This window comes from Vigna umbellata, chromosome 1 (genome assembly GCF_029865625.1).
Source record: "Vigna umbellata cultivar VRB3 chromosome 1, Vumbellata_1.0, whole genome shotgun sequence".
Classification (NCBI taxonomy): domain Eukaryota; kingdom Viridiplantae; phylum Streptophyta; class Magnoliopsida; order Fabales; family Fabaceae; genus Vigna; species Vigna umbellata.
The window spans coordinates 2,653,060-2,675,699 of NC_142165.1; the positions used below are offsets into that span (position 1 = coordinate 2,653,060).

The 22,640-nt window shown below is 32.0% G+C and overlaps 1 protein-coding gene across 2 annotated transcripts; it reads left to right on the top strand.

Moving 5' to 3' along the window:
- The first annotated feature begins 1,351 nt into the window (after positions 1 to 1,351).
- Positions 1,352 to 14,123, top strand: LOC124847210 (ABC transporter G family member 31-like). 2 transcript variants are annotated; one of them, XM_047324651.2, is made up of 24 exons: positions 1,352 to 1,972; positions 2,096 to 2,216; positions 2,299 to 2,387; positions 2,650 to 2,734; positions 3,110 to 3,272; positions 3,354 to 3,430; positions 3,525 to 3,669; positions 4,352 to 4,653; positions 4,732 to 5,013; positions 6,169 to 6,485; positions 6,576 to 6,736; positions 6,820 to 6,923; positions 7,732 to 7,888; positions 8,243 to 8,308; positions 8,407 to 8,543; positions 8,648 to 8,980; positions 9,061 to 9,351; positions 9,445 to 9,528; positions 9,790 to 9,923; positions 10,142 to 10,369; positions 12,822 to 12,993; positions 13,083 to 13,170; positions 13,333 to 13,499; positions 13,735 to 14,123. In XM_047324651.2, the coding sequence occupies exons 1-24, from the start codon at positions 1,650 to 1,652 to the stop codon at positions 14,014 to 14,016; spliced, it is 4,308 nt and encodes a 1,435-aa protein (XP_047180607.1). In that variant the 5' UTR covers positions 1,352 to 1,649; the 3' UTR covers positions 14,017 to 14,123. The 2 variants fall into 2 exon arrangements, with proteins under 2 accessions (XP_047180607.1, XP_087947745.1); XM_088091619.1 differs by having other exon boundaries at positions 1,352 to 2,216.
- Positions 14,124 to 22,640: the final 8,517 nt, after the last annotated feature.

Below are 22,640 nucleotides of genomic sequence, written 5' to 3' on the forward strand. Positions count from 1 at the left end.
TCGAGAAATAAGTACATTTCCCACAAACTAACTCTCCTAATCAGTGAAAGCATTAAAACTAAACTAACATAGTGTCCGATCCCATTGTTTGTGTCCTATGTAAATGTCACAAGATTTTGTTCTCCTTATCTTTACAAACTATATGTATATTCTTTAAAAGCTTTTCAAATATATTTAAATAGTATATTATATATATATATATATATATATTTTTGTCAAATTGAATAATAAATACTTTTTTTTATCAAAAAAGTATACTTTTTCAACTTTTTATCTCTTTTATTGGTTTTAGTACTTTATTTTTTCACTTTCTTTTATTTTCTTAAGCTAATTCCATTGATTTATTTTATTATCCATACGATATAGATACACATTAATTTATGTTATTTATTGATATATTAATATAAATCGTTCTATAAGATAACTTTTCATTTTTCTAAAGTTTAGGTTCTTTTATTGTATATATGTGTTTTAAAATTCTAACTGTAATTTGTCCTATCCATCCACGTATCTTTATAGTTTTATTTTATAATCTATATATTTATTCCGAATGTTAGCATGCATTACCTTTACATTTAAGTTTTAACCGCAAAAATTAGCATTTAAATTACAGATTTTATTTGTAGGAAGAGTTTGCTTATTTGTTGGGAATATTTAAAAAAAGAGTAAATTTCTTTTTATTCTACTTCATTTTCTTTAAGTGATATTTCTATTTTTTTTATTCTTATACTTTTATCATAAAAAGTAAAAGAATGTAGCTCTTTTATCAACAAAAAATAATATGTATAAACGGTGACATTTGAAGTGTCACAACCCATTTACACAAATAATAAGAAGATAAAAAATGTAAAAGTTCTTAAAAGATTATAATCAAAATTCTATATGGAGAATGATTATGCGAAAAGATAACTGAAAACAATTATTTTGCTTTAGTGACATATTTTGACTTAATACTTATTCTAATATATATATATATATATATATATATATATATATATATATATATATATATATATATATATATATATATATATATATATATATATATATATATAAAGTTTACATAAAGCTGTTAAATTATGAAAGAAAAATAAAAAAAGTAAATTTCATGCATTGATAATCGTCGAGAAATATGTTGACTCCTAATGTGTTAAACAATAATGAGAAGGTAATGTTTAGTTATGTCATTATATTATTATTTTAGTCTCAATTGACAAACCGTATTTTAATTAAATATGGTATTATTAAAAAGAATTTAATAAATATATGTAATTTTATATTAATTTTTTAAGAGGAGAAAAGAAGGAGTAAATGTCAATGGTCAAGTAGAACAAGGAGAATGAGAGGAGAAGATAGCTTGTGGATGGGTCATTGATGGTTCGCATAGTACCAACAAATAACAATCATTAGAAGATTCGGAAGAATAGGACAACAAGCACTCTAAACTGTCAAAACACATTCACGTTAAACAACAACGGTATTTTAGAGAGCGTAACAAACTCTCAAGTCACCACACTTCTTCTAAGTACATACTTATTCTTCATTTCCTCTAAATCAAACATCTCACAGAGTCCTTCTTCTTCTTGTACAATCCTCTTCACTTTCTCAATTTCCTTCGTCTCCGTTCCAAACACGAAACCGTTACAGAAATGGCGGCTTCCGATGGAAGCGAATACTTCGAATTAGGATCACTCCATAGCGAGAGCTTCGCTATGGCCTCCAACTCCGAGACCGTGGCCGAGGATGAAGAGGAGCTGCAGTGGGCGGCGCTCTCCAGGTTGCCGTCGCAGAAGCGCATCAACTACGCCCTCCTCCGCGCATCTTCTTCCCGTGCTCAACCTCCTACGCAAGACTTAGTTGACGTCCGAAAGCTGAGCCGCTCTCGCCGGGAACTCGTCGTTAAGAAAGCTCTGGCCACCACCGACCAAGACAACTACCGCCTTCTCTGCGCCATAAAAGAACGCTTCGACAGGTTTCACTTTCTAATACTTGTTCTTTTCTTCTTCTTTTTTTCTGTTTTCCGTGTTAGCGATTCTTCAAAATTACTGATCTATGATTCGATATTGCTATTGTTCCTGTTTTTTGATTGCGGAAGGGTTGGGTTGGAGGTGCCGAAGATCGAGGTGAGATTCAGGAACCTGAACGTCTCTGCCAATGTTCAAATTGGTTCTAGAGCTCTACCAACACTGGTTAACTATACTCGTGATTGCTTCGAGGTTAGTTTGGTCTTTATCTCACTACTTTATTTTCATAAAGCTATGCGTATCCTAACAACTTTTTGCATGGGGTTGCGCGCAGGGAATCCTAACTAAGATGAGGTTATGCAAACCTAAACGGCATGCCCTTACCATACTGAACAATATCAGTGGCGTTATCAAGCCAGGAAGGTAACAGTGCTTCTTAGTTCCTTCTTTCTACGCGCGTTCCCGACCGCGGTTGTTCATGCTGTTTTACTCAACCAATGTGTGAATAAAGTTATTAAACTTTTCTTTTAGACATCATGGAATCCGTAAAATGTGAGTTAATTTGGATTTAGTACGCAACGTGATGGTAGTCGTATCACGGATGTATGCTTCTTTATTTAAAAGGTTCAGAGGTTTCCTGTGCGCGCTGATGTAACTGTTATACTACTTTTTGGCTGTATTGCAGGATGACTCTGCTATTAGGACCTCCGGGAGCAGGTAAAACCAGCTTACTTCTGGCTCTCGCGGGCAAGCTTGATAACAACCTCAAGGTGATTCTTCTATTTTTCTTCTCATATATTCTTTTGTAGTAAAAAGTATATTTAAATAGGATCTTTTAATATATCCCTTTTTTTAGTTACCAAATTGATTAAAATTAAAATTGTAAGACCTCGTCAAATAAAAAAAAACTTTAAAATTTTATATTTTAACAAATTGTAGATAATGAAAATAATAATAATAATAATAATAATAAATTTTATTAATCAATGTATCTAACTTCTCTTAAAAAAATTGATTTAATTTTGTCGATTAGCTATATTTTTTCGATTAGCTATATTTTTTTAAAGGTGGCAAACAAAGCTATCACTTTTTAAAAAATTGACTATATCTTAAAATACGTTATTGTTGCTGTTGTGTTTGTACAGACAACGGGTAGTATAACATACAATGGCTGCGAGGTGGACGATTTTTATGTTCGACGGACTTCTGCATACATTAGCCAAACAGATGATCACGTTGCGGAACTGACGGTAAGAGAATGTTTGGATTTTGGTGCTAGATGTCAAGGTGCAGAAGAAGGTTTTGCAGGTAAACATTAATTTAATTATTGAAGTGTTTCTATATCTCGGACAATTGAATTTGTACAACAAATGTGCTTAATTCTCGCAGCATATACAACCGAACTTGGCCGCCTAGAGAAGGAAAGGAACATAAGACCTAGTGCAGAAGTTGACGCGTTTATGAAGGTTATCATCCTAAATTTCTAGTATGAAAATCATGCCCCGTGCCTCTACTGTGGGCTATGCAGATGTCTGATGGGAAATTTGATTAACTTCACAGGCATCATCTGTCGGAGGTAAGAAACACAGCGTGAATACGGATTACATTTTGAAAGTGCTTGGTCTCGATATATGTTCGGAGACAATAGTTGGCAACGATATGATGCGAGGGGTTTCTGGGGGCCAAAAGAAAAGAGTTACAACAGGTTTATCCCCTCTTTCTCTCTCTCCGGAATCTTGGTTTCACGAGTCTTATTTATATGGATCTGATATTTTAACAACAAATTTTAACAATTTTTTAACAATTGGGTTACATGTCATTACTTTATTGGTTTCTTTGAATTTGTTTTCAGAAAAATATTTGAAACCAACCCATCATAAACCATCACGTCTGTGTTGTCAAAAAAATTGTTAAAAAAGAGTTGTTAAAGAAGACATTTCCTATTTATATATTATAAAGCCATTTGTTTTTAATTTATCAGAGTTTTTTTATTATTTCTTTTTTTTTTACTTTTCAATACACGTCACACGAAAATATCAAGCGTGATTATCGATATAATCTAGTACAATTATTACATTATGTTTAAATCTTAATTAGGGTAATGGTACCCATAAAAAAATAGAAATTTATGTTAAAACTCTCTTTCGACAACAGAAAGAAGGATAATGAGACCTACACTTTCTACTTTTTCATGAGAAGCCTACTGCATTGTTGCTTAAACGCAAATATTTTGTTAATTGCGTTTGTACTTACTAGTTAGTAAGTTGCTCCTTGGATACATAAGGAGTTTGTAGATAGTCCAAAAGGACAAATTTTTGAATGCTTTAACTGCGTTTTATGTCCGTGCATTTTGCAGCAATCGTGACTTTTTGTATTGCATCTTTTAGGAGAGATGATTGTTGGTCCAAGAAAAACACTATTTATGGATGAGATATCAACTGGTCTTGATAGCTCCACTACGTTCCAGATAGTAAAATGCATAAAGAACTTTGTTCATCAAATGGACGCTACAGTACTCATGGCTCTCCTTCAGCCAGCTCCTGAGACATTTGAGCTATTTGATGATCTGGTGCTTCTGTCAGAAGGGTACGTGGTATATCAAGGTCCTCGAGAAGACGTGCTCGACTTTTTTCAGTCATTAGGTTTTCAACTTCCACCTCGTAAGGGGATTGCTGACTTTCTACAGGAGGTATATCTTCTTGACATATTTTCATGATCAATTAAATGGAATCAAATGTTGCTCGAATACTTTCTTTTCTTTTGTCAGGTGACATCTAAAAAGGATCAAGCACAATACTGGGCAGACCCTTCAAAACCATATGTGTTCGTCTCAGTTGCTGAAATTGCACAAGCCTTTAAAAATTCGAAATTTGGAAAGTATATGGAATCCTTGCAAAGTCATCCACTTGATACATCAAAAGGTCATCCTTCAGCTTTGGCTAGAACTAAATATGCCGTGCCAAGATGGGATCTTGCCAAAGCTTGTTTTTCTCGAGAACTCCTCTTGATAAGAAGGCATAGCTTTCTTTATATCTTTAGGACCTGCCAGGTACCGTTGAAAATTCAATCATAGTAAAATTTCTATCATTTTGGTCCAGTTAAATAATTGAAAATCACACAAGGTATGCTTAGAATCTAAACCCAAGTATCATATACTTTCTTCTTTTAAGCTAACCACTAGTTTAGTGTGTGTATGTGTGTGTGTATATATATATTAATATTTTAAGTTTGGAAGTGTTGTGCTTTTCGTCTATTAGTATAATATTGAGTAATTGTAATTATATATCACTTTACGGATTAGTTTCCATGGTCTCTTGTTTTAATATAGGTATTCTACATACTATATTGAGTTTGTGTCTTTTTTTTTAGCATTTCCATTGTGTTGTCTTATTCAGATAACATGATGCAGTTAATGCAACTAGTCATTGCAAATAATTAAGTTTGATATTGATATTGTTTTAAAATTTCCTTCCTATCCCTGATAATCATATCTGCATAAGTATTCTATAATGGAAATATGATTGTTATTATGATGATATGAACTCGTCAACTCTTAAATAAATCTGTTTTATGATATGGACTCATCAAAGTTACACTGCAATCCTCGTCGTAACTTCAATTTTATGCTTTTCATGACAAGTATGATAGTTACTGACTTAATTATATGCTTTACGTGCGTTACATCTTTTTCAAAAGGTTGGATGATAAAAATGAATTAAATTCTTGAATTATCAGTTTTTTAGTATCATTTATTTTATTTTATCTTAATATATAAAGGTTTTATAATTAAATCTTCAGAGCAAGATTCAGTTAATAGATTGCAAAGTTAACCCGATTAAAATATTTTAAAACATAAGAAATCATTTAAAATTTTAAATAATTCAATAACTTATTAACTAAGCCCAAAAATTACTATATAAGTCATATTTGATGCAATTGCCTTTTTGTGATCATCTGTCAAAAACAAGGTGTATATGTTTATTACTTTGCTGGTTTTTATAATAATTATTTAAGAGTTATATAAATTCTAATTTTATCTGGTTGATAGTTTTTTATACTTAGTGCAAACAGAAATTAAACTTTATAATATTTGCAAGTTCTGAATATTTTTTTTTCAGTTTCTCTTAACTATTTAATGTATTCACAATTTTCTCTTTTTTGGGTCCATATGTATTTACGTTTAATTATTTTTCTGCTGGCAAAGGTTGCTTTTGTTGGATTTGTCACATGTACAGTATTCCTACGAACAAGGTTACATCCCACAGATGAGGTTTATGGACGCCTTTATCTTTCTGCTCTATTTTTTGGGATGGTTCACATGATGTTTAATGGATTTTCTGAGCTACCACTCTTGATAAGTCGGCTTCCAGTATTTTATAAACAAAGAGATAATTTGTTCTATCCTGCATGGGCGTGGTCTGTTACCAGTTGGGTTCTACGTGTACCCTATTCCGTTGTTGAGGCTGTTATATGGACTGTTGTTGTATATTACAGTGTTGGATTTGCTCCATCAGCAGGAAGGTATCTTAATTTTATACCATTTTTTAAGTTGCATATTTTCTTTCTTTTTAACCCTTGTTTGTAATCACTGAATTTTGTTAAATATTTCAGGTTTTTTCGCTACATGCTTTTACTTTTTTTAATGCATCAAATGGCATTAGGTCTCTTCCGTATGATGGCAGCTGTTGCACGTGATATGGTTCTTGCCAACACATATGGATCAGCTTCACTACTTATTGTATTCTTACTAGGAGGATTTATTATACCTAAAGGTAGGCAACACCATAAACTGTATATTAAAGAAAAATTTAACGATATTGTTATATTAGGAGTGATTTTGCTGTTATTCCTTCAGCAATGATTAAACCGTGGTGGATTTGGGGCTACTGGTTGTCCCCCCTTACCTATGGACAACGTGCTATCACAGTTAATGAATTTACTGCTACAAGATGGATGAAGGTATTGCATTTGGTTTTACTTTATGAATTCATGTGTTGGCCCTACTCCAAGAGTTAATTTTGGATATTAAAACTGAATATAGAGTTATTTTTATTGATTTTCCAATAGCAGAGTTTATCCAAAGTAAAGGAATATAACCGTTTTTGAGTGCCCAAATATATCTATAGGAAACAGACAAAGAATATGACTCCTAAAAACCAGCAACAACCGACAAATGAAAATTTAGTTTCACGAGTCATCCAATCAGCAGTTAACCTGTCAAGATTGATTTGCATAACCTTCTTACAATTAGCTTCGTGAGCATCTGTAAGCACGGTAAACGAATAGGATTTCCTTGACTTGTATTAAAACTTGACTTAATTCATGAGTGGAAGATAGTAAACTTTTGATCAGTGATCAGTTACTCAACTCACCAAAATCATATATTAGAAAATGGGTTTTTAAGCCTAATTCAACCCCACAAAACCGGCTTGTAAGGTGAGGTTTGCACCTCACTTATATATTATAAATGGGCCTTATCTCTAGTCGATGTGGGACTTCCAACACACCCCGTTCACGCCGAGGTATAGACATCTCGTGCGTGATAGTAGAAATTGGATGATCCGATAACGGCCCGATAGCGGGTGGAATAGAAGAATAGAATGCCCACTTAGGACTCGCTAGGATAGGCTCTAACCATGGCTCTGATACCATATTAGAAGTGGACTTGAGCCTAACTTCATAAACTGAAGGAGTAGAACATATCTAATTTTTAATAGAGAAGAGTTTATAGCATATATTTATGGTTTACTGTGTAAACTATCTGCAGAAATCCGAGAATGGGGGGAGCACAGTTGGTTACAATGTCCTAGTCTCACAGAGCCTACCAACTGCTGACTACTGGTACTGGATTGGTATTTCAGTTGTACTTGTCTATTCGCTTTTTTTCAACAACATGGTCACTGTGGCCTTGACCTTTCTGAATCGTAAGTTTTCAATAATATTTCCCACTAGTTTTCCACTTAAAAGCATGTTTTCTCTCTTGAAATTTGATTTCTATTCCCTTTGGGCCGGGAGTTTATTTAGTTATAAATATTCTATGTTATTTTAATTTAGGATCATGATATTTTAACAACTTTTTTTAACAATTTTTTGACAACAGAACACTTGTCACCATTTTATTGGTTTGCTTGAATTTATTTTCAAAATAATATTTAAAACGGATCAATCATAAGTCACCACGTATGCGTTGTCAAAAAGTTGTCAAAAAAAAGTTGTTAAAATAACTTTTTCCTTTAATTTAATTCCCTTCTTCTTTGTCCTATTACTCTTTAATGAAGCCCCACAAAAAGCACGAACAGTTATTCCAAGTGACGATGACTCGGAAAAGAAATCTTCAAGAGACGGTAACCACCCGCCAAACTTTGCATGTCCAGAGAGTCAAAGATTGACAATATAGTATTATTACCCAAAAATGTCTCTATTCATTACATGGGTTTTTCAGGCAGTAATCATGTCTATGAAACGAGTCCCCGCGCCAAATCTGCGAGAGAGGACAGTAATAAGAAAGGAATGATTCTTCCATTTCAACCACTGACAATGACATTCCATAATGTGAATTATTTTGTTGATATGCCAAAGGTGGGGGATTTGTGAATTGGCAATTTGTAATTTGATCACCAGAAAATATAGGAGTGATCTCATGATACTTAATGAGTTGTAAAAGAAGTTTTGTTTTTTTACAGGAGATAAGCAAGCAAGGAATACCTGAAACGCGGTTGCAGCTGTTGACAAACGTGAGCGGTGTTTTCTCACCCGGTGTACTTACAGCGTTAGTGGGCTCAAGTGGGGCTGGAAAGACCACTTTGATGGACGTACTGGCTGGTAGGAAAACTGGAGGCTACATAGAAGGGGAGATTAAAATTTCGGGTTACCCAAAAGAGCAACGAACATTTGCCAGAGTATCAGGATATGTTGAGCAAAATGATATTCATTCTCCTCAAGTAACAATTGAGGAGTCACTATTGTTTTCTTCAGCTCTTCGCCTTCCCAAGGAAGTTGGAGTTGCTAAAAGACTTGTAAGTTGTTTCACGACAAGAGGTATATCTTATCCTTCTGAATTATTTCCAAACATTTAATTCACTGAAATATTCTACAGGAGTTTGTTGAACAAGTGATGAAACTAGTTGAGCTTGATGCTTTGAGAAATGCTTTGGTTGGTATGCCAGGTAGTTCTGGCTTATCAACTGAGCAGAGAAAGCGATTAACAATAGCAGTGGAGCTTGTGGCAAACCCTTCCATTATTTTTATGGATGAGCCTACTTCTGGACTTGATGCACGTGCAGCAGCTATTGTTATGCGAGCTGTTCGAAATACTGTTGATACTGGTAGAACTGTAGTTTGCACCATACATCAACCAAGTATTGATATATTTGAAGCATTTGATGATGTTAGTCTACTGAAATCTTTTTCATCTGTTTTTATAACTAATGATGCTCTAGCTTCTATCAGAGTCTAAAGCTTAATTATTTTCTCTACCCAGTTACTTCTTATGAAACGTGGCGGACGAGTAATATATGGGGGGAAACTGGGTGTTCAGTCACAGATAATGATTGATTACTTTCAGGTGAGGTTGGAATCTAGTTCTGTATTATTATTATTAGTATTATTGTTGGTGCAGCTGCTGATACGGAATCTTTATTTCTAATTACCCAAGATATCCCTGAATATGAGTAAATATGTATGATACAAGAATGCCTCTGCCTAATTGTTATTCTTCCTTCTTTTGTTTTAGATTTCTCTGTTGAAACAAATGTCAATATGTAAATGTGCTTCGCTTGTTCTTTATATTTTTGGTTTGTGGTTGTTTTTCGTATCCGGTCTGCAGGGAATAAAAGGAATTCCCCCCATTCCGAATGGGTACAATCCGGCCACCTGGGTGCTTGAGGTTACTACGCCTGCTACTGAAGAGAAACTTAATATAGATTTTGCAGAAGCTTACAAGAATTCGGATCAATACAGGTTCTTCTATTTTATAGTTTCTTACGGCTATTTCTGAGGTTCATTTTCTGTTTGCTTTTTTAGAAGATTAGATTGGAGAGAGATGCTACGAATAAAATTGACTTCTTCAAAGGGAACAAAACATGATATTTTATACAACCTAAAGCTAGAGGTGGTATAGAATGGAAATATTTGCTTACAGATGAATGATTAAACTGTTTAGTCAATATTTTTCACAGGGGGGTGGAGTCTTCTATCTTGCAATTTGGGCATCCTCCTGCAGGATCTGAACCACTGAAATTTGATTCTATGTATTCGCTAAATCTGTTTTCCCAATTTTTACGATGCCTATGGAAACAAAATCTTGTATACTGGAGAAGTCCATCGTATAATGCGATGAGGTTATACTTCACCACAATAAGTGCTCTGATATTTGGTACCGTATTTTGGGATGTTGGCTCAAAAAGGTAAGAAGTATTTCTTAATAAACATTCTTTTTATTATAATTTGTGTAAAACTTTTGAATAGTTCATTAAATATTTATAGGTTTTTAGTATTGGTCCTTCAACCATATGTCATAAATATAACTGCCCATAATTAACAAATTTCTAATCTTAAATAGAGTTACCAAACTACTACCAAAATATAATTTAATGAACTTTATAATTATTATTAAGAAAAAGTCATATCTTTTGCATTTTTCCAACTATCCTCATTTAATTTTATTTAACAAAATATTCCTGTAAACTTAAATACTACTTTTATTTATCATTTTGATTTTTCTATTCCAATTTCTCACGTTCAGTAAATCCTTTCAAACTGTGTATATTCTTTTTATTAATAGGCAGATTCTTTGCTTTCTTCGTAGTCGACTTTGCTTTCATTGTGGTTGAGTTGTTCTCTCAATTCTTGGTGACCAATTTGTTACTAATTGATTTCTTTGTTATCTCAGTGGCCAATTTGTTTTTCTCTTTGACTGACTTCTTTTTAACCTTGATTGACTTATCTTTTGTTAGATTTTTTATTGTCTATATCGTCAACTTGTCAATAATTGGGTTCCAATTAATAGGTTGAGCTCCTTTTGAGAGATCAAATCATTTCCACTATTATTGTACTCAATTGCATCGATCTTTCCATATCCATTAAAAATCATCACTTATCATCTTGCATCTCTAGTGCAACTCTCATATCCTTCTCAGCTTCTAATTGTTTTTGTAATTTTGAAACATTTTGTTCATGTTCTAGGCATCACTTATGCAAAACTTTCTTTCTTCTCTCTAAGTGTGTCTATAACGCTGCATTGCCTCTAACTTCTTTTTCAATTCTTTGCTGCAAATCGTCTCTTGTAACCTCTCACCTTTGAATAATAATCCCGTCTCCACACATGTCCAAGCTCTCCACTTGCTCCATTGACTTAACCAAGCTATTTACATGCTTCGTCGAGCGTTCCATGTCCATTTTTGGGTATCCAAAATTTTCACACTTTTTACCAAGCATTCTAAGCTATTTAGGTATCTCATTAAGTTGTCAGGGATACATCCCATCATCACATCGCTTCTTCTTCAACTTCTTCAATGAGACTGGTTCTCTTTTCTCTTTCATTTTCAGATCGACAATCTTTAGCAAAATATCTAACCTTACCAAAACTGAAGCACTTAATCGATTTGCACTCCTTGGCATAATGATCATACTTGTCACACTTGAAGTACTCAATACCTGAGTTGCTTGAATGACCTCCTCAAAATTGAACTTGTCTTTCTACTAGACTACTCTTTCTTCTTTTTTTTTTTTCCACGAATTCTACCATTAGGACTATTTCCTTTACCTATTTAATTTTGTTCTCTCTCTCTTCAGTGTTATGAGCTTCTTCTCCCTTTGTAGTTGTCTTTGCTTGAAGTTTTGTTCAAGAGGCTAGCCTTCTTCTTCCTTCTCCAATTGTAATAGCTTACGTATTTTTATAACTTAGGCAAGAGCATAATGTTTGCAAGGTTGGTCATTTCACTCAAACTTTCTAACTCTCCATAAATCTTTAGGCTTTTAGCTCTTTCTCAAACACTTAGACACTCCAACTCTTTAGTTCTTATGCCAATTTATTAACAACAAGCCTTCCTTAATAAACCGTGTCTATATTATGACTTACTGTGTAAAACTTTTGAGTAGTACATAAACTATATTTAAAACCTTAGTCTTAATCCCTCAACAACATGGAATAAATACAACTACTATCAATTCATAAGTAATGAACTTCTAGTCTTAAACACAACTATCAAACTACTACCAAAATATAATTTAATTATTACTAAAAAAATAAACAGTCCTACCTTTTTTATTTTTTCAACTACTCTCATTTAAATTACCTAACAAATCGTTCTCTTATTATCATTTGTTGCAAAGGGAATTGTCTTAAATATAACATTATGCGGATAGAAGACTGAGATTTGACGAAATGATTATTTTTTGGGTTCTTTCAATTCAATAATGGAAACAAAGTTACACATAACTGACCCCACTGTCGAGTGATTATCCTAAAGTCAACATTTATGTGTTTAAATCGCGGATCTAGAAATTTCTTTCTTTTTAATAAATGGTTAGATTTAATTTATTTATAATATTATATATGAGTGTGTGCGTTTGTGGAAACAGGCTTCATTTTAAAAATTACGTTTACAGAATTTATAAGAACTAACCCACATTTAAGATCATAGATATTATTATTTATTCATTTAAAAATAGGAGATTGATTTAAGCATCATATTAGCCTAATATAAAACCTAAAAAGAGTACATGAACGAGAATGTGGCTCGCCTTAAACCGTTTTATAAAATTGAATTAAGCATAAATGACGTTCTAAGATATGATGCCATGAATCTCTTACACCTATACTAATAAAACAGTTGCTTTGCCATTATTATTCTGTAGGGAATCAACTCAAGAGCTGTTCGTGGTTATGGGAGCTATGTATTCTGCATGCATGTTTCTTGGGGTAAATAACTCTTCTTCTGTACAGCCAATTGTTTCAATAGAAAGGACTGTGTTCTATAGAGAGAAAGCTGCTGGTATGTACTCTCCAATAGCTTATGCTGCAGCCCAGGTAAGTCTTATATATAACATTGAAAATTAAAGCCTTCTTTAGATGTGTAGTGCACATTGCTCGTTCTAAAATCTTAATATCATTGACAGGGGCTAATAGAGGTACCATACATCGCTGTTCAGACGATAGTATTCGGTATAATCACATATTTCATGATCAATTTTGAAAGGACAGCAGGTAATATTTCAGCTTTACTTTGTAGGTATTTATTGCCTTACCAAAATCGATTTTAGTGCGCTGAAATTTGTAATTTAATTGTTTACCTTCAAGATTGATAAATTATGAATAAATGTGAATATGATCTGTCATTAAGTGGATAATTTCTTTCATTTGTTGCAGCAAAGTTTTTTCTCTATCTGGTGTTCATGTTCCTAACGTTCACCTACTTCACCTTTTACGGCATGATGGCCGTTGGTCTTACACCTTCCCAGCATCTAGCAGCTGTTATTTCTTCAGCATTTTACTCCCTGTGGAATCTTCTCTCAGGTTTTCTCATCCCAAAATCGGTGAGTAATGTCAGTTGCAGAACTTTTTATTAGGATTCTGTTAATGCATCAATTAGTAAAATGTTTTCTGTATGCATGTTCTGTTCTTCATAGCAATTGAATTCCATGCATGCTTCTACACGTACTATTCCAGAAAGAAATAGAGAAATCAATGTGTGTAGCTAAAATACATGAAAATTAAGCTGTGGTTCATATGTTGGATTCTGATGTCTCTTCACTGGTTTCAATGTCTCAGAGTATTCCCGGGTGGTGGATTTGGTTCTATTATATCTGCCCGATTGCATGGACGTTACGTGGTATTATAACGTCTCAGCTTGGTGATGTGGAAACCATTATAGTGGGACCTGGATTCCAGGGCAGCGTGAAAGAGTATTTAGCTGTTACTCTTGGATATGACTCTAAAATCAACGGATTTTCAGCAGTGGGCCTTTCCGCCCTTGTGCTTATTGGATTTATCATTCTCTTCTTTGGTTCTTTCGCTGTATCAGTCAAAGTCTTGAATTTCCAAAAGAGATAAGTGGATAATATTGTTACAAAATATGAGAGAATTTATTAAGCAATTCTTTAATATCACACCGAAATTCTGACATTGTTTATTGAATAAAATGTCATTTGATCGCCTCATGACTTTCTCTATTTTCTTTTGCTAATTTCCATATTAATTCCAATTCTGAAGGGTTGTTTTAATAGGAAGAACAGAAAGATGTAATAAATTGGATTTTGGTAAAACTATATAAAAAAATAATAATAAAATGCTCGTGTTTCTATATTTATCAAACTTACGTATAGATACTTCGGATAGATTACAGAAAAAGAAATAACAAGATACAGAAAAATTAAGTATGATTTGATACCTATGTTTTTCTCTTACTTTCACTTTACAACTCCCTTTAATGATAAACTGTTATATTTAAATGATAAAAATGAATACAAACAAAATTTAAAATAAAATAATAATTTAAAATTGTTAAATGGAAGTATTAAAGTATTAAAATGTTGAATGAGATTAATTTTTCTTAAGATAAGAAATACATATCAAATATTTTATTTATAATGAAAAAATATGGATTAAGCTCAAAATACAAATTAAATAATAACAACACAGTAATAGAAAATAATATAAGTAACTAAAGATAAAAGATAAATATAAGATATCTAATAATCTATCTAACACAAATATAATAAATTATCAGTCTCTACAAAAAAAACTTAGAAAAATTATCACTTGAGTTAATGAACTTGATATCTCTATATACAATATTTTTTTGAATTAAATGACATTTAATTTCAATGTGTTTAGTCTCAAGACAATAATTTCTTTATATAAATGACAATCAATTTTAATGTGTTTGGTAATTTCATGAAATACTAATATGAAGAGTAGTTTGATTATCACATAAGTGTCATTTGATTGACATTTCCAAACTAATCATCTAATTAAATACAGGATTATAATTAATATGGATAGTAATTTGATTGTCACATATTAGTGTCATTTGATTAACATCTTCAAATTGTAACTTTTTAAGCAATTGTTTAAGCCAAATAAGTTCATATGTAATTGAAACCATAGCTCTATATCCTGCTTTTGCACTAGATCTTGCAACAACACTTTATTTTTTGTTTTTCTAAGGGATCAATTTACCATCTATGGAGACACAATACTCGATTGTAGACCTTCTATCAGAAGAAAATCTTGCCCAATCAGCATATAAATAACAAACAACTCTTGTATGGTTATTGGAACCCATAACAACCCTTTTCCTCGAGCTCCTTCAATGTACTTTAATATATGGATGACTGCATTCAATTGATCTTCACATAGAGAATTAAGAAATTGGCTTACCACATTGATTACAAAGGAAATGTCAGGACGATATAAGAATTCAATTTCCTAACTAATCTTCCATACTTCTTAAGATCTAACATAGGTTTTCCTTGATTTGGTAGAAGTTTGGTATTAGGATCTATAAGTGTGTCAACAACTTTTTGAATTCATTAATCTAGTTTCCTCCAAAATATCCAATGCATACTTCCTTTTAGATATAACAATACCATTGATACCCAAGAAATATCTGAGTTTGCCAAGATTTTTTGTTTGAAAATGACAAAGATATTGTTTCATTTGGAAGATGCCATGGTTGTAATTGCCTGTAAGAATAATATTATCAACATATACTATCAAGTAGACGCATCAGGAACGTGTGTGATGATAAAAGATTAAATTATCTGTTTTAAACCGCTTCATACCAAATTGTTAAACAACTCTGCTAAATTTTCCAAACTAGGTCCTTTGAGATTATTTTAGGCCATATATAAAGATTTGTGATGATGATATACTAATTTAGAAAACTCCCCCTAAGCAAAAAATCCTGCAGATTCCCCCATACAAATCTCTTCCTACAAATCTCCATTAAAGAACACATTTTTGACATTTAATTGATAAAGAGATCATTGTTGAAGAGCAATCATAGCTATAGATAAACAAACAAAAGCCATCTTTTTCATTGGAGAAAAAGTATCATCATAATTCAACCCAAAAGTTTATATGTAACCTTTGGTCACAAGATGGACTTTGAGAAAATCAATAGTACCATTAAGACCAACTTTGATAGCAAAAATCCACCTACAACAAACAACATATTTTCTAGAAGGTAATGGGACGAGCTCCCAAATTCCACTTTTATGTAGAGCACTTAGTTCATCTAGCATGGCATGACGTAACCAGGATGAACTAAGGCATCAGAGACGAATTTTGGAATGGCCATAAAAGAAATAGATGAAAGGCAAGCAACCAAGGCTTTGAAAATAGGCATAAAGATACAAATGTTTCTCATGTTGTTAGAATCACACACCAGAATGTTCACGTATAGACAAAAACCAAGAGGGGGTAAATTGGTTTACTTAATAAAAATTATACCTTTTAAAAATTTTCTCGTTTTATAAATTTATTTTATGACAAAAATATATTTTCTTAAACAAGAACAATAAAGATAAAGAGTTTCGGAAAAGTGAAAGTTACATAAGTAGTTTTTATATTGGTTTGGATCAAAAGACCCTACGTACATTTGTTAATCTCTCTAAGGAGGGATTAACTAATCACTAAAAATAACTAGAACTTACAACAACAAAGTGTAGAGTAAAGGTTAGAAAGCACATATCTTGACGACACAAGAGATGAACGACACTTCTTTTGACACATAAATGATGGACAACTTTTCCTAGTCACAGCAGATGTACATAATCACTTAGACACACTTAGTAAAAGCACTCACTTCTACCAACACTAGGTTTTACAAGCTATTTTTCAAAAGCATAGAGAGTTTCTTTACAACAACACTAAACTTCTCAGAATGAAAATGCACAGTTTGAAATTTGTGGAGGCAAAAAATATATAGTCCTAATATTTGAAAATTAGGTCAGAAAATTGAAGATTCATTTCGTAACTATCACTAATAATCGATTATTCCAAAAATATTTCAAAAACTATGTTCTCTTTAAGATCTTAAGCTAAGAATTATTGCTTACTTTTGATCTGTATTGATTCAATGGTATGTTCAAGTTTTTTAAGTTTGGTGTTGTGAAAATGTGATAGTTATGACATGGTGTGATGGTTTACGACTATATGAGAATGTGATGAACTAGCTATATGTGATATGTTTGTTTTTTGGATACTTTCTTATGATTGTGCTTATTGTCTTGATAAATGTTTATTGTGATGTTTAATGTGTGAATTATGTGAATTATGTGAATATGGTATGCTCAAATCCAAGGTGGATGATACATATAATTCTTTAAGGTATGTATTGAAGTATATACTCATGAATGAAGGTTGTCCTGACACTCAACTAACCACTCAAAATCATGTAAAGTAGAAGGGGTTAGGTGTTGGGAGTAATAGGAGGTTCTAGAGAAAGAACGATTTCAGGGTTCTTATGAATGGAGAAGGACTAACCTTGTGTGTGGTAGGGTGAAACTCATTGACAATGACTTTTCAAAGCAATAGAAGTCACCACAAATTCAAAATCTCCAAGAATCAAACATCAATGCATGTTATATGGATAATTAAGTATAAAAGAGTCTTTTGATACATGGTATATGGTCTGATATCTATTTGAACTATATGATGTTATTACGATAAAATTATTTGTGTGTGATGTTCCTTTTGTAAATTAGTTTACCCTTGTGTGTTTGTTGGTTTTGTTGTATTTTGTTTTCGTTTTTTTTGTAATGATCACCTTTATGGTGTGAACAAAATATTATACAAGAATTGATACACCTCTGGATGATGAGGTAAATACAGTTGCATAAAGTTTTCTATAGAAAAAAATTCAAAATTTGTATCATAATTGGTAACTTGGATAATCATATTTTTTTTTTATAAAAGTTCTTAGCAATTATATAAAATAATCAATTTAATTCAAATAAATTATGTCAATTACTAAATTATCTTTTAGAAAAATAATAATTAACAATCACATAAAAATAATTTACTTTTTGTCATGTTGAAAAATAAATATAAATTTCAACCCTAATTTATTCTTACAAGTTTTACCAAATTTAATTATAAAATGAGATTTATATTTATTTAAATAATATAAATTTATCTTACTTCTAATTTCTAATAATTTAAAACTAAAATTATATTGAAAACCCCCACAATTCAAAAGAATAAAAAATTTAGAAAAACTAGTGATTGGAAGATATAATGTGTTTCAAAATTTAAGTTAATGTATAGAATGTTTACAACTTTGATCAATTAACAAAGTTAACTAATATTTTTTTAATCCTTAAGTCGGTATAAAAAAAAACTTAAAAATTATTTTCATTACAAAATTTAATTATTTATAACTTTTAAAATAATGATATGATTTAATTACACATATAGTCCTCACAATTTAATAAATTTTACTTTTTTATTTTTAAATTTTAAAAATCTTTGTTTTAAACTTTATGTAAAAAAATTTTAATTTCGTTTAGTCTATGAGGTTATATGGTAGAAAATAAAAATTATATATATATATATATATATATATATATTATATGTGTGTGGGGTAAAATTTCAGAAAATGATAATTTAGAAGTGATGATAGTTTAAAAATAATGAGACTCGGTTATTTTAATATTAAATGGTTTATTTATAAATAGTTTTGTTATAGACGAGTTTCATTATTTTAAAACGTATCATCCCTCTAGAAACCACTTTTCTAGAGTTCCATATCTTCTCTCTAAGATTTCTAACTCCTGAGTCACCTCTTTAACCACCAGTAGGTGCCTAATCAATCACAGCAACGAGATCTATATTCCTATCTGATTACTTTTCGCAATAAAGCAAGTTTCAATTCCTTTTTGCTCTTCGCTCTTTAATCGAGTCAATGCCTGGAAGTTTCCATTGCATGTGTGTCTTGAGCTTCTTGGTAAATCTAAGGTCCTAAAGACTCTTTCCGTTTTTAATTTGATGTTTCGTAAGTGTTTCTAGATTTTCCTTGCGTTTCAAGCAATCGGTGAGGTATTCTTAGAATTAGGCAGTTTCTTATGAGGTGAAGGAAGCTAGACCTTGCTTTAAATTATGTTTGTAGTTTGAAATTAGTATATTTATGTATGATCATATAATTTAGATGAAATTATGATGATAATTTTAGTACTAATTGTGTTTAAATAATGAATTAAGGAAAGTATGATGTTGCTATATTTGTAATGGTGTGATTGTGATACTTAATATTATTATGATTGTGCTTGATGAAGTTGTTTATGTGTTTGAAAACTAAATTCAAAGTGTTAGGGTGATTAATGGTCAAATTCTTAAAGTTTAAGCCTGAAAAGGGAGGGTTTTGATAGGTGAGTTTTAGAGACAGGTGTTGGAATGTGAATCAACTGGTTTAGGACTGTTAGGTGGTCATTTGAGACTTGTTAAAGGTGTTCTCTAATTAAAATCTAATATGAAACAAAAGGGGTGGTTCACTCAAGAAGTTTTGTAGTGTTTTTAGTGTAAAAGTGGGGTTTTTAGTAGTGAGATTTTAGGGAAAGAGTTGTATTACGTGGTAGCGCCCTGTGTTGTTGTATGAGTGTATGGAGCTTTCTATTAGTGATTTATCATGACACTCTCAATAATCCCAACTCAAGTAGAGATGGATGGTTATGTCATGGAGAGTAACAGGAGGTCTTAACCTGAGGGTCCTTTCTCCAGTTGGCAAAAGGGCATTTGAGAACTAACATTGTGTGTGGTAGGATGAAACATATTGGCAAGGGCTCTGTAGAGCAGTAGAGACCACCATAAGTGCATGAACCACCATAGTTCGACATTCATACTATATCCTGATGAGTCAAGTTTAATGTTGTGATATTATTTTGGTGTATGTTTATTATGTGTGTAATATAATGTATAATGAAATTTTATTGTACGTTTAATAATTTTATAGGTCTTATTTTTGGGTCAGACACTCAAATAGGACCCGTACTTATTAGTTTTCTTAATTAGGTCCTTAATTTTGGAAAATTGAAAAAAATAGAGGTTTGTCGTTAATGGACAAACGTCGTTTAAGTGATGTGTATGCGACATGCTAATTGTCTTTTTTTTTTAAATGATAAGGCATAGTTTCTGTTGTAATAACATAATTTTATGTGAAATTTTATAAGTTTTGGATTAAAAACATTAGGGGTACTTTAAAGAATGAACCTAGCCCTTTTTTGTCTTCAACTTTTGCGAAAAGAATTTGGGCAACAAGGTGCTTGGAGTTAGGGTTCGTTCATGGGAAAAAATGGATAATCAAAAGTAGATGTCCCATTTCTGTTCTTCATCGACGTGTAATGGGTTGCAGAAGCAAAACCCTAATGTGGTTTTTCGTGGTGGTGGAGGAGGATCTAGGATTGATGGTGTCACCCCTTTGCTTCTGTGGAGAGAAATTAGTTCTAAGAACTGCTCAAACTACTAAGAACATAGGGAAACAATTTTGCGGTTGTCCTAAGTACAAGGTAGAAGAACGTCCATGGTCTGTTGTGTCTGTTTGTAGTAAGTCTTTTTAATTGGTGTATTTTTTTAACAAAATCCAAATGAGGAAGGTGGTTTCAATTTCTTCAGATGGTGTTGTGATCATGGTATTGAGGAAAGGTATTCTAATCTGAACTGGGAAGTAAAGGATGGGTGTTTATTGAACATAGAAGAAATTGGAGGTTGTAAGAAGATGATGAATGATTTGCAAAAATCACTTAAGGTTGTGGAAAATGGATAAAGGTGTTGATAAGGGTGATATTTTTTATTTGTGTGCTTAATATAATTGTAATTTTAATATGGATGGCAAATCCATAATGTAGCAATAATTATCACTGTATTAGGATACACGTGATGTATGTCGAAATCAAATTTTGTGAATGAATGAATGAACCTTTTGTCTAGACAGCGAATTTATTGGTAAACATGGGACGTGGCCAGTGAATGTATTAGGATTAGAACCATGTTATGGTAAAGTACTAAATAAAGTAATTGCAGTGAATATGGTAAAGTAATAAATAAAGTAATTTCACTGATTATGGTATTGATCAATAAATGTGGTGGACAAAAGAAGTAAAACTTGGTTCGTGCAAGAAGTCATTTTTCCTTTTAAGAGGTCATTAAGGAAAGGGTATTTTTTTCACTTACAAACACTACAATAGAGTGTTTTCACCTACGCAATAATTCCTTAATTCATAATATTTTCAACAATTTCGAACAACCAATGAAGAGGAAATGTATTTCTAATATGTGACAGTGTATTTCTAATTCATAATATTTTCGAACAATTTCATTGACACTGCTTGCTAATACTACTATGACCAGTCCTTTGTCATAACAATATGTCATTTAATAACAATATGTGATATAACAAAATCTAAAATTTAAGTATTATATAATAACCATTACATAACAACATTGTTTTGTCAAATTCAAAGAGCACATTCAAAGACCATTATTTTCAAACATCACATTGTAACATTCAAACACCACATTGTAACATAATAATCAAGTGTACATGTTCAAAGTAGAAATATTGTTTTGTTAAAATTAAGTATTACATAAAAACATCCAAAAGTTGTTATAATCATCCCTAGAACTGATAATAGTTGAAAAACTGTTATTTTTATACTTAAATTTGACATCAAAAACAACCTTTATGACTTAGAAACTAGTTTGGAATCATGCTTTTGCTTATGTTTTTGAAATAAGAGAGTTGGATGGGTTTTATGCTTGGTTTCCCTTGTTTTTGCAGGTTTTAAGTTGAATTGAATGGAAGAAGTGAAGTAGCCATAAGTTGGAGTCAGAAAAGGAAGAAAAAGTACATAAAAGAAGAGCCGCAAGTACCGCTCAGCGGAAATTACCGTTGAGCGACACTCTGAAGACCCAATATCACTGTTGAGGGGCAAAACTGCAGTTAAGCGTCAAATAGAAGAATCACACTTACCGCTGAGCGAAAATTATCGTTGAGCGGCATTTTAATGGGCCTTGGGCCACTTTTCTGTAATCTTTAAGAGTCTATATAAGGTTTTAGTCGACGTAGGGTTAGTATCTTTTGGCAGAACGAAGCAAAATCACACTTTCTTCACCCCTTGGAGGAGGATTTTGGATGCTCAGGCTCCACTCTTCAAATTCTAGGGTTTTATCTTTCATTCTTTCATTATTGTTCATCTAGTTTCACCATGATTATGGTGAACTAAACCTTCATTGTTGTTGGGGAATCAATGTAATCCTTTGAAACTCTTATGTATTGAAATGGTTCTTTAATTCATATGCTTTCTTTCATTAATTGTTAGGGTTTTTCTTATATACTCTATGCATGCTTTGTTTAACTCATTCAATTGCATGATCATTGATCTTATTTGTATGGACACATATAGGTAAATCTAGACATGAAGGAATTCTCCCAATAGTAATATTGCCTAGACATAGGAATAGGAGGATTGGTTGCCTTTAAGCTTTTGTGCGAATCTAATGCATGAATAATATCTAGGGAGACAAGACATTGTGAACTAGTGATTAGGAGTAGGCTTTCTTCACCAAGACATTGGGTTTAAGGTAAATTAGAAAGTGACATTAACATTAATGAAGAAGATGAATTCTTGAACACATGAGAGTGGATAAGATGAATTGAAAACCCCCAACAACATCAT

Coding starts and splice junctions, on each gene's coding strand:
- LOC124847210 (XM_088091619.1), top strand. CDS start 1,650: ATGGCGGCTTCCGATGGAAGCGAATACTTCGAATTAGGATCACTCCAT. Junction 6,486..6,575: donor TTTGCTCCATCAGCAGGAAG/GTATCTTAATTT, acceptor TAAATATTTCAG/GTTTTTTCGCTACATGCTTT. Junction 13,500..13,734: donor GTTTTCTCATCCCAAAATCG/GTGAGTAATGTC, acceptor TCAATGTCTCAG/AGTATTCCCGGGTGGTGGAT.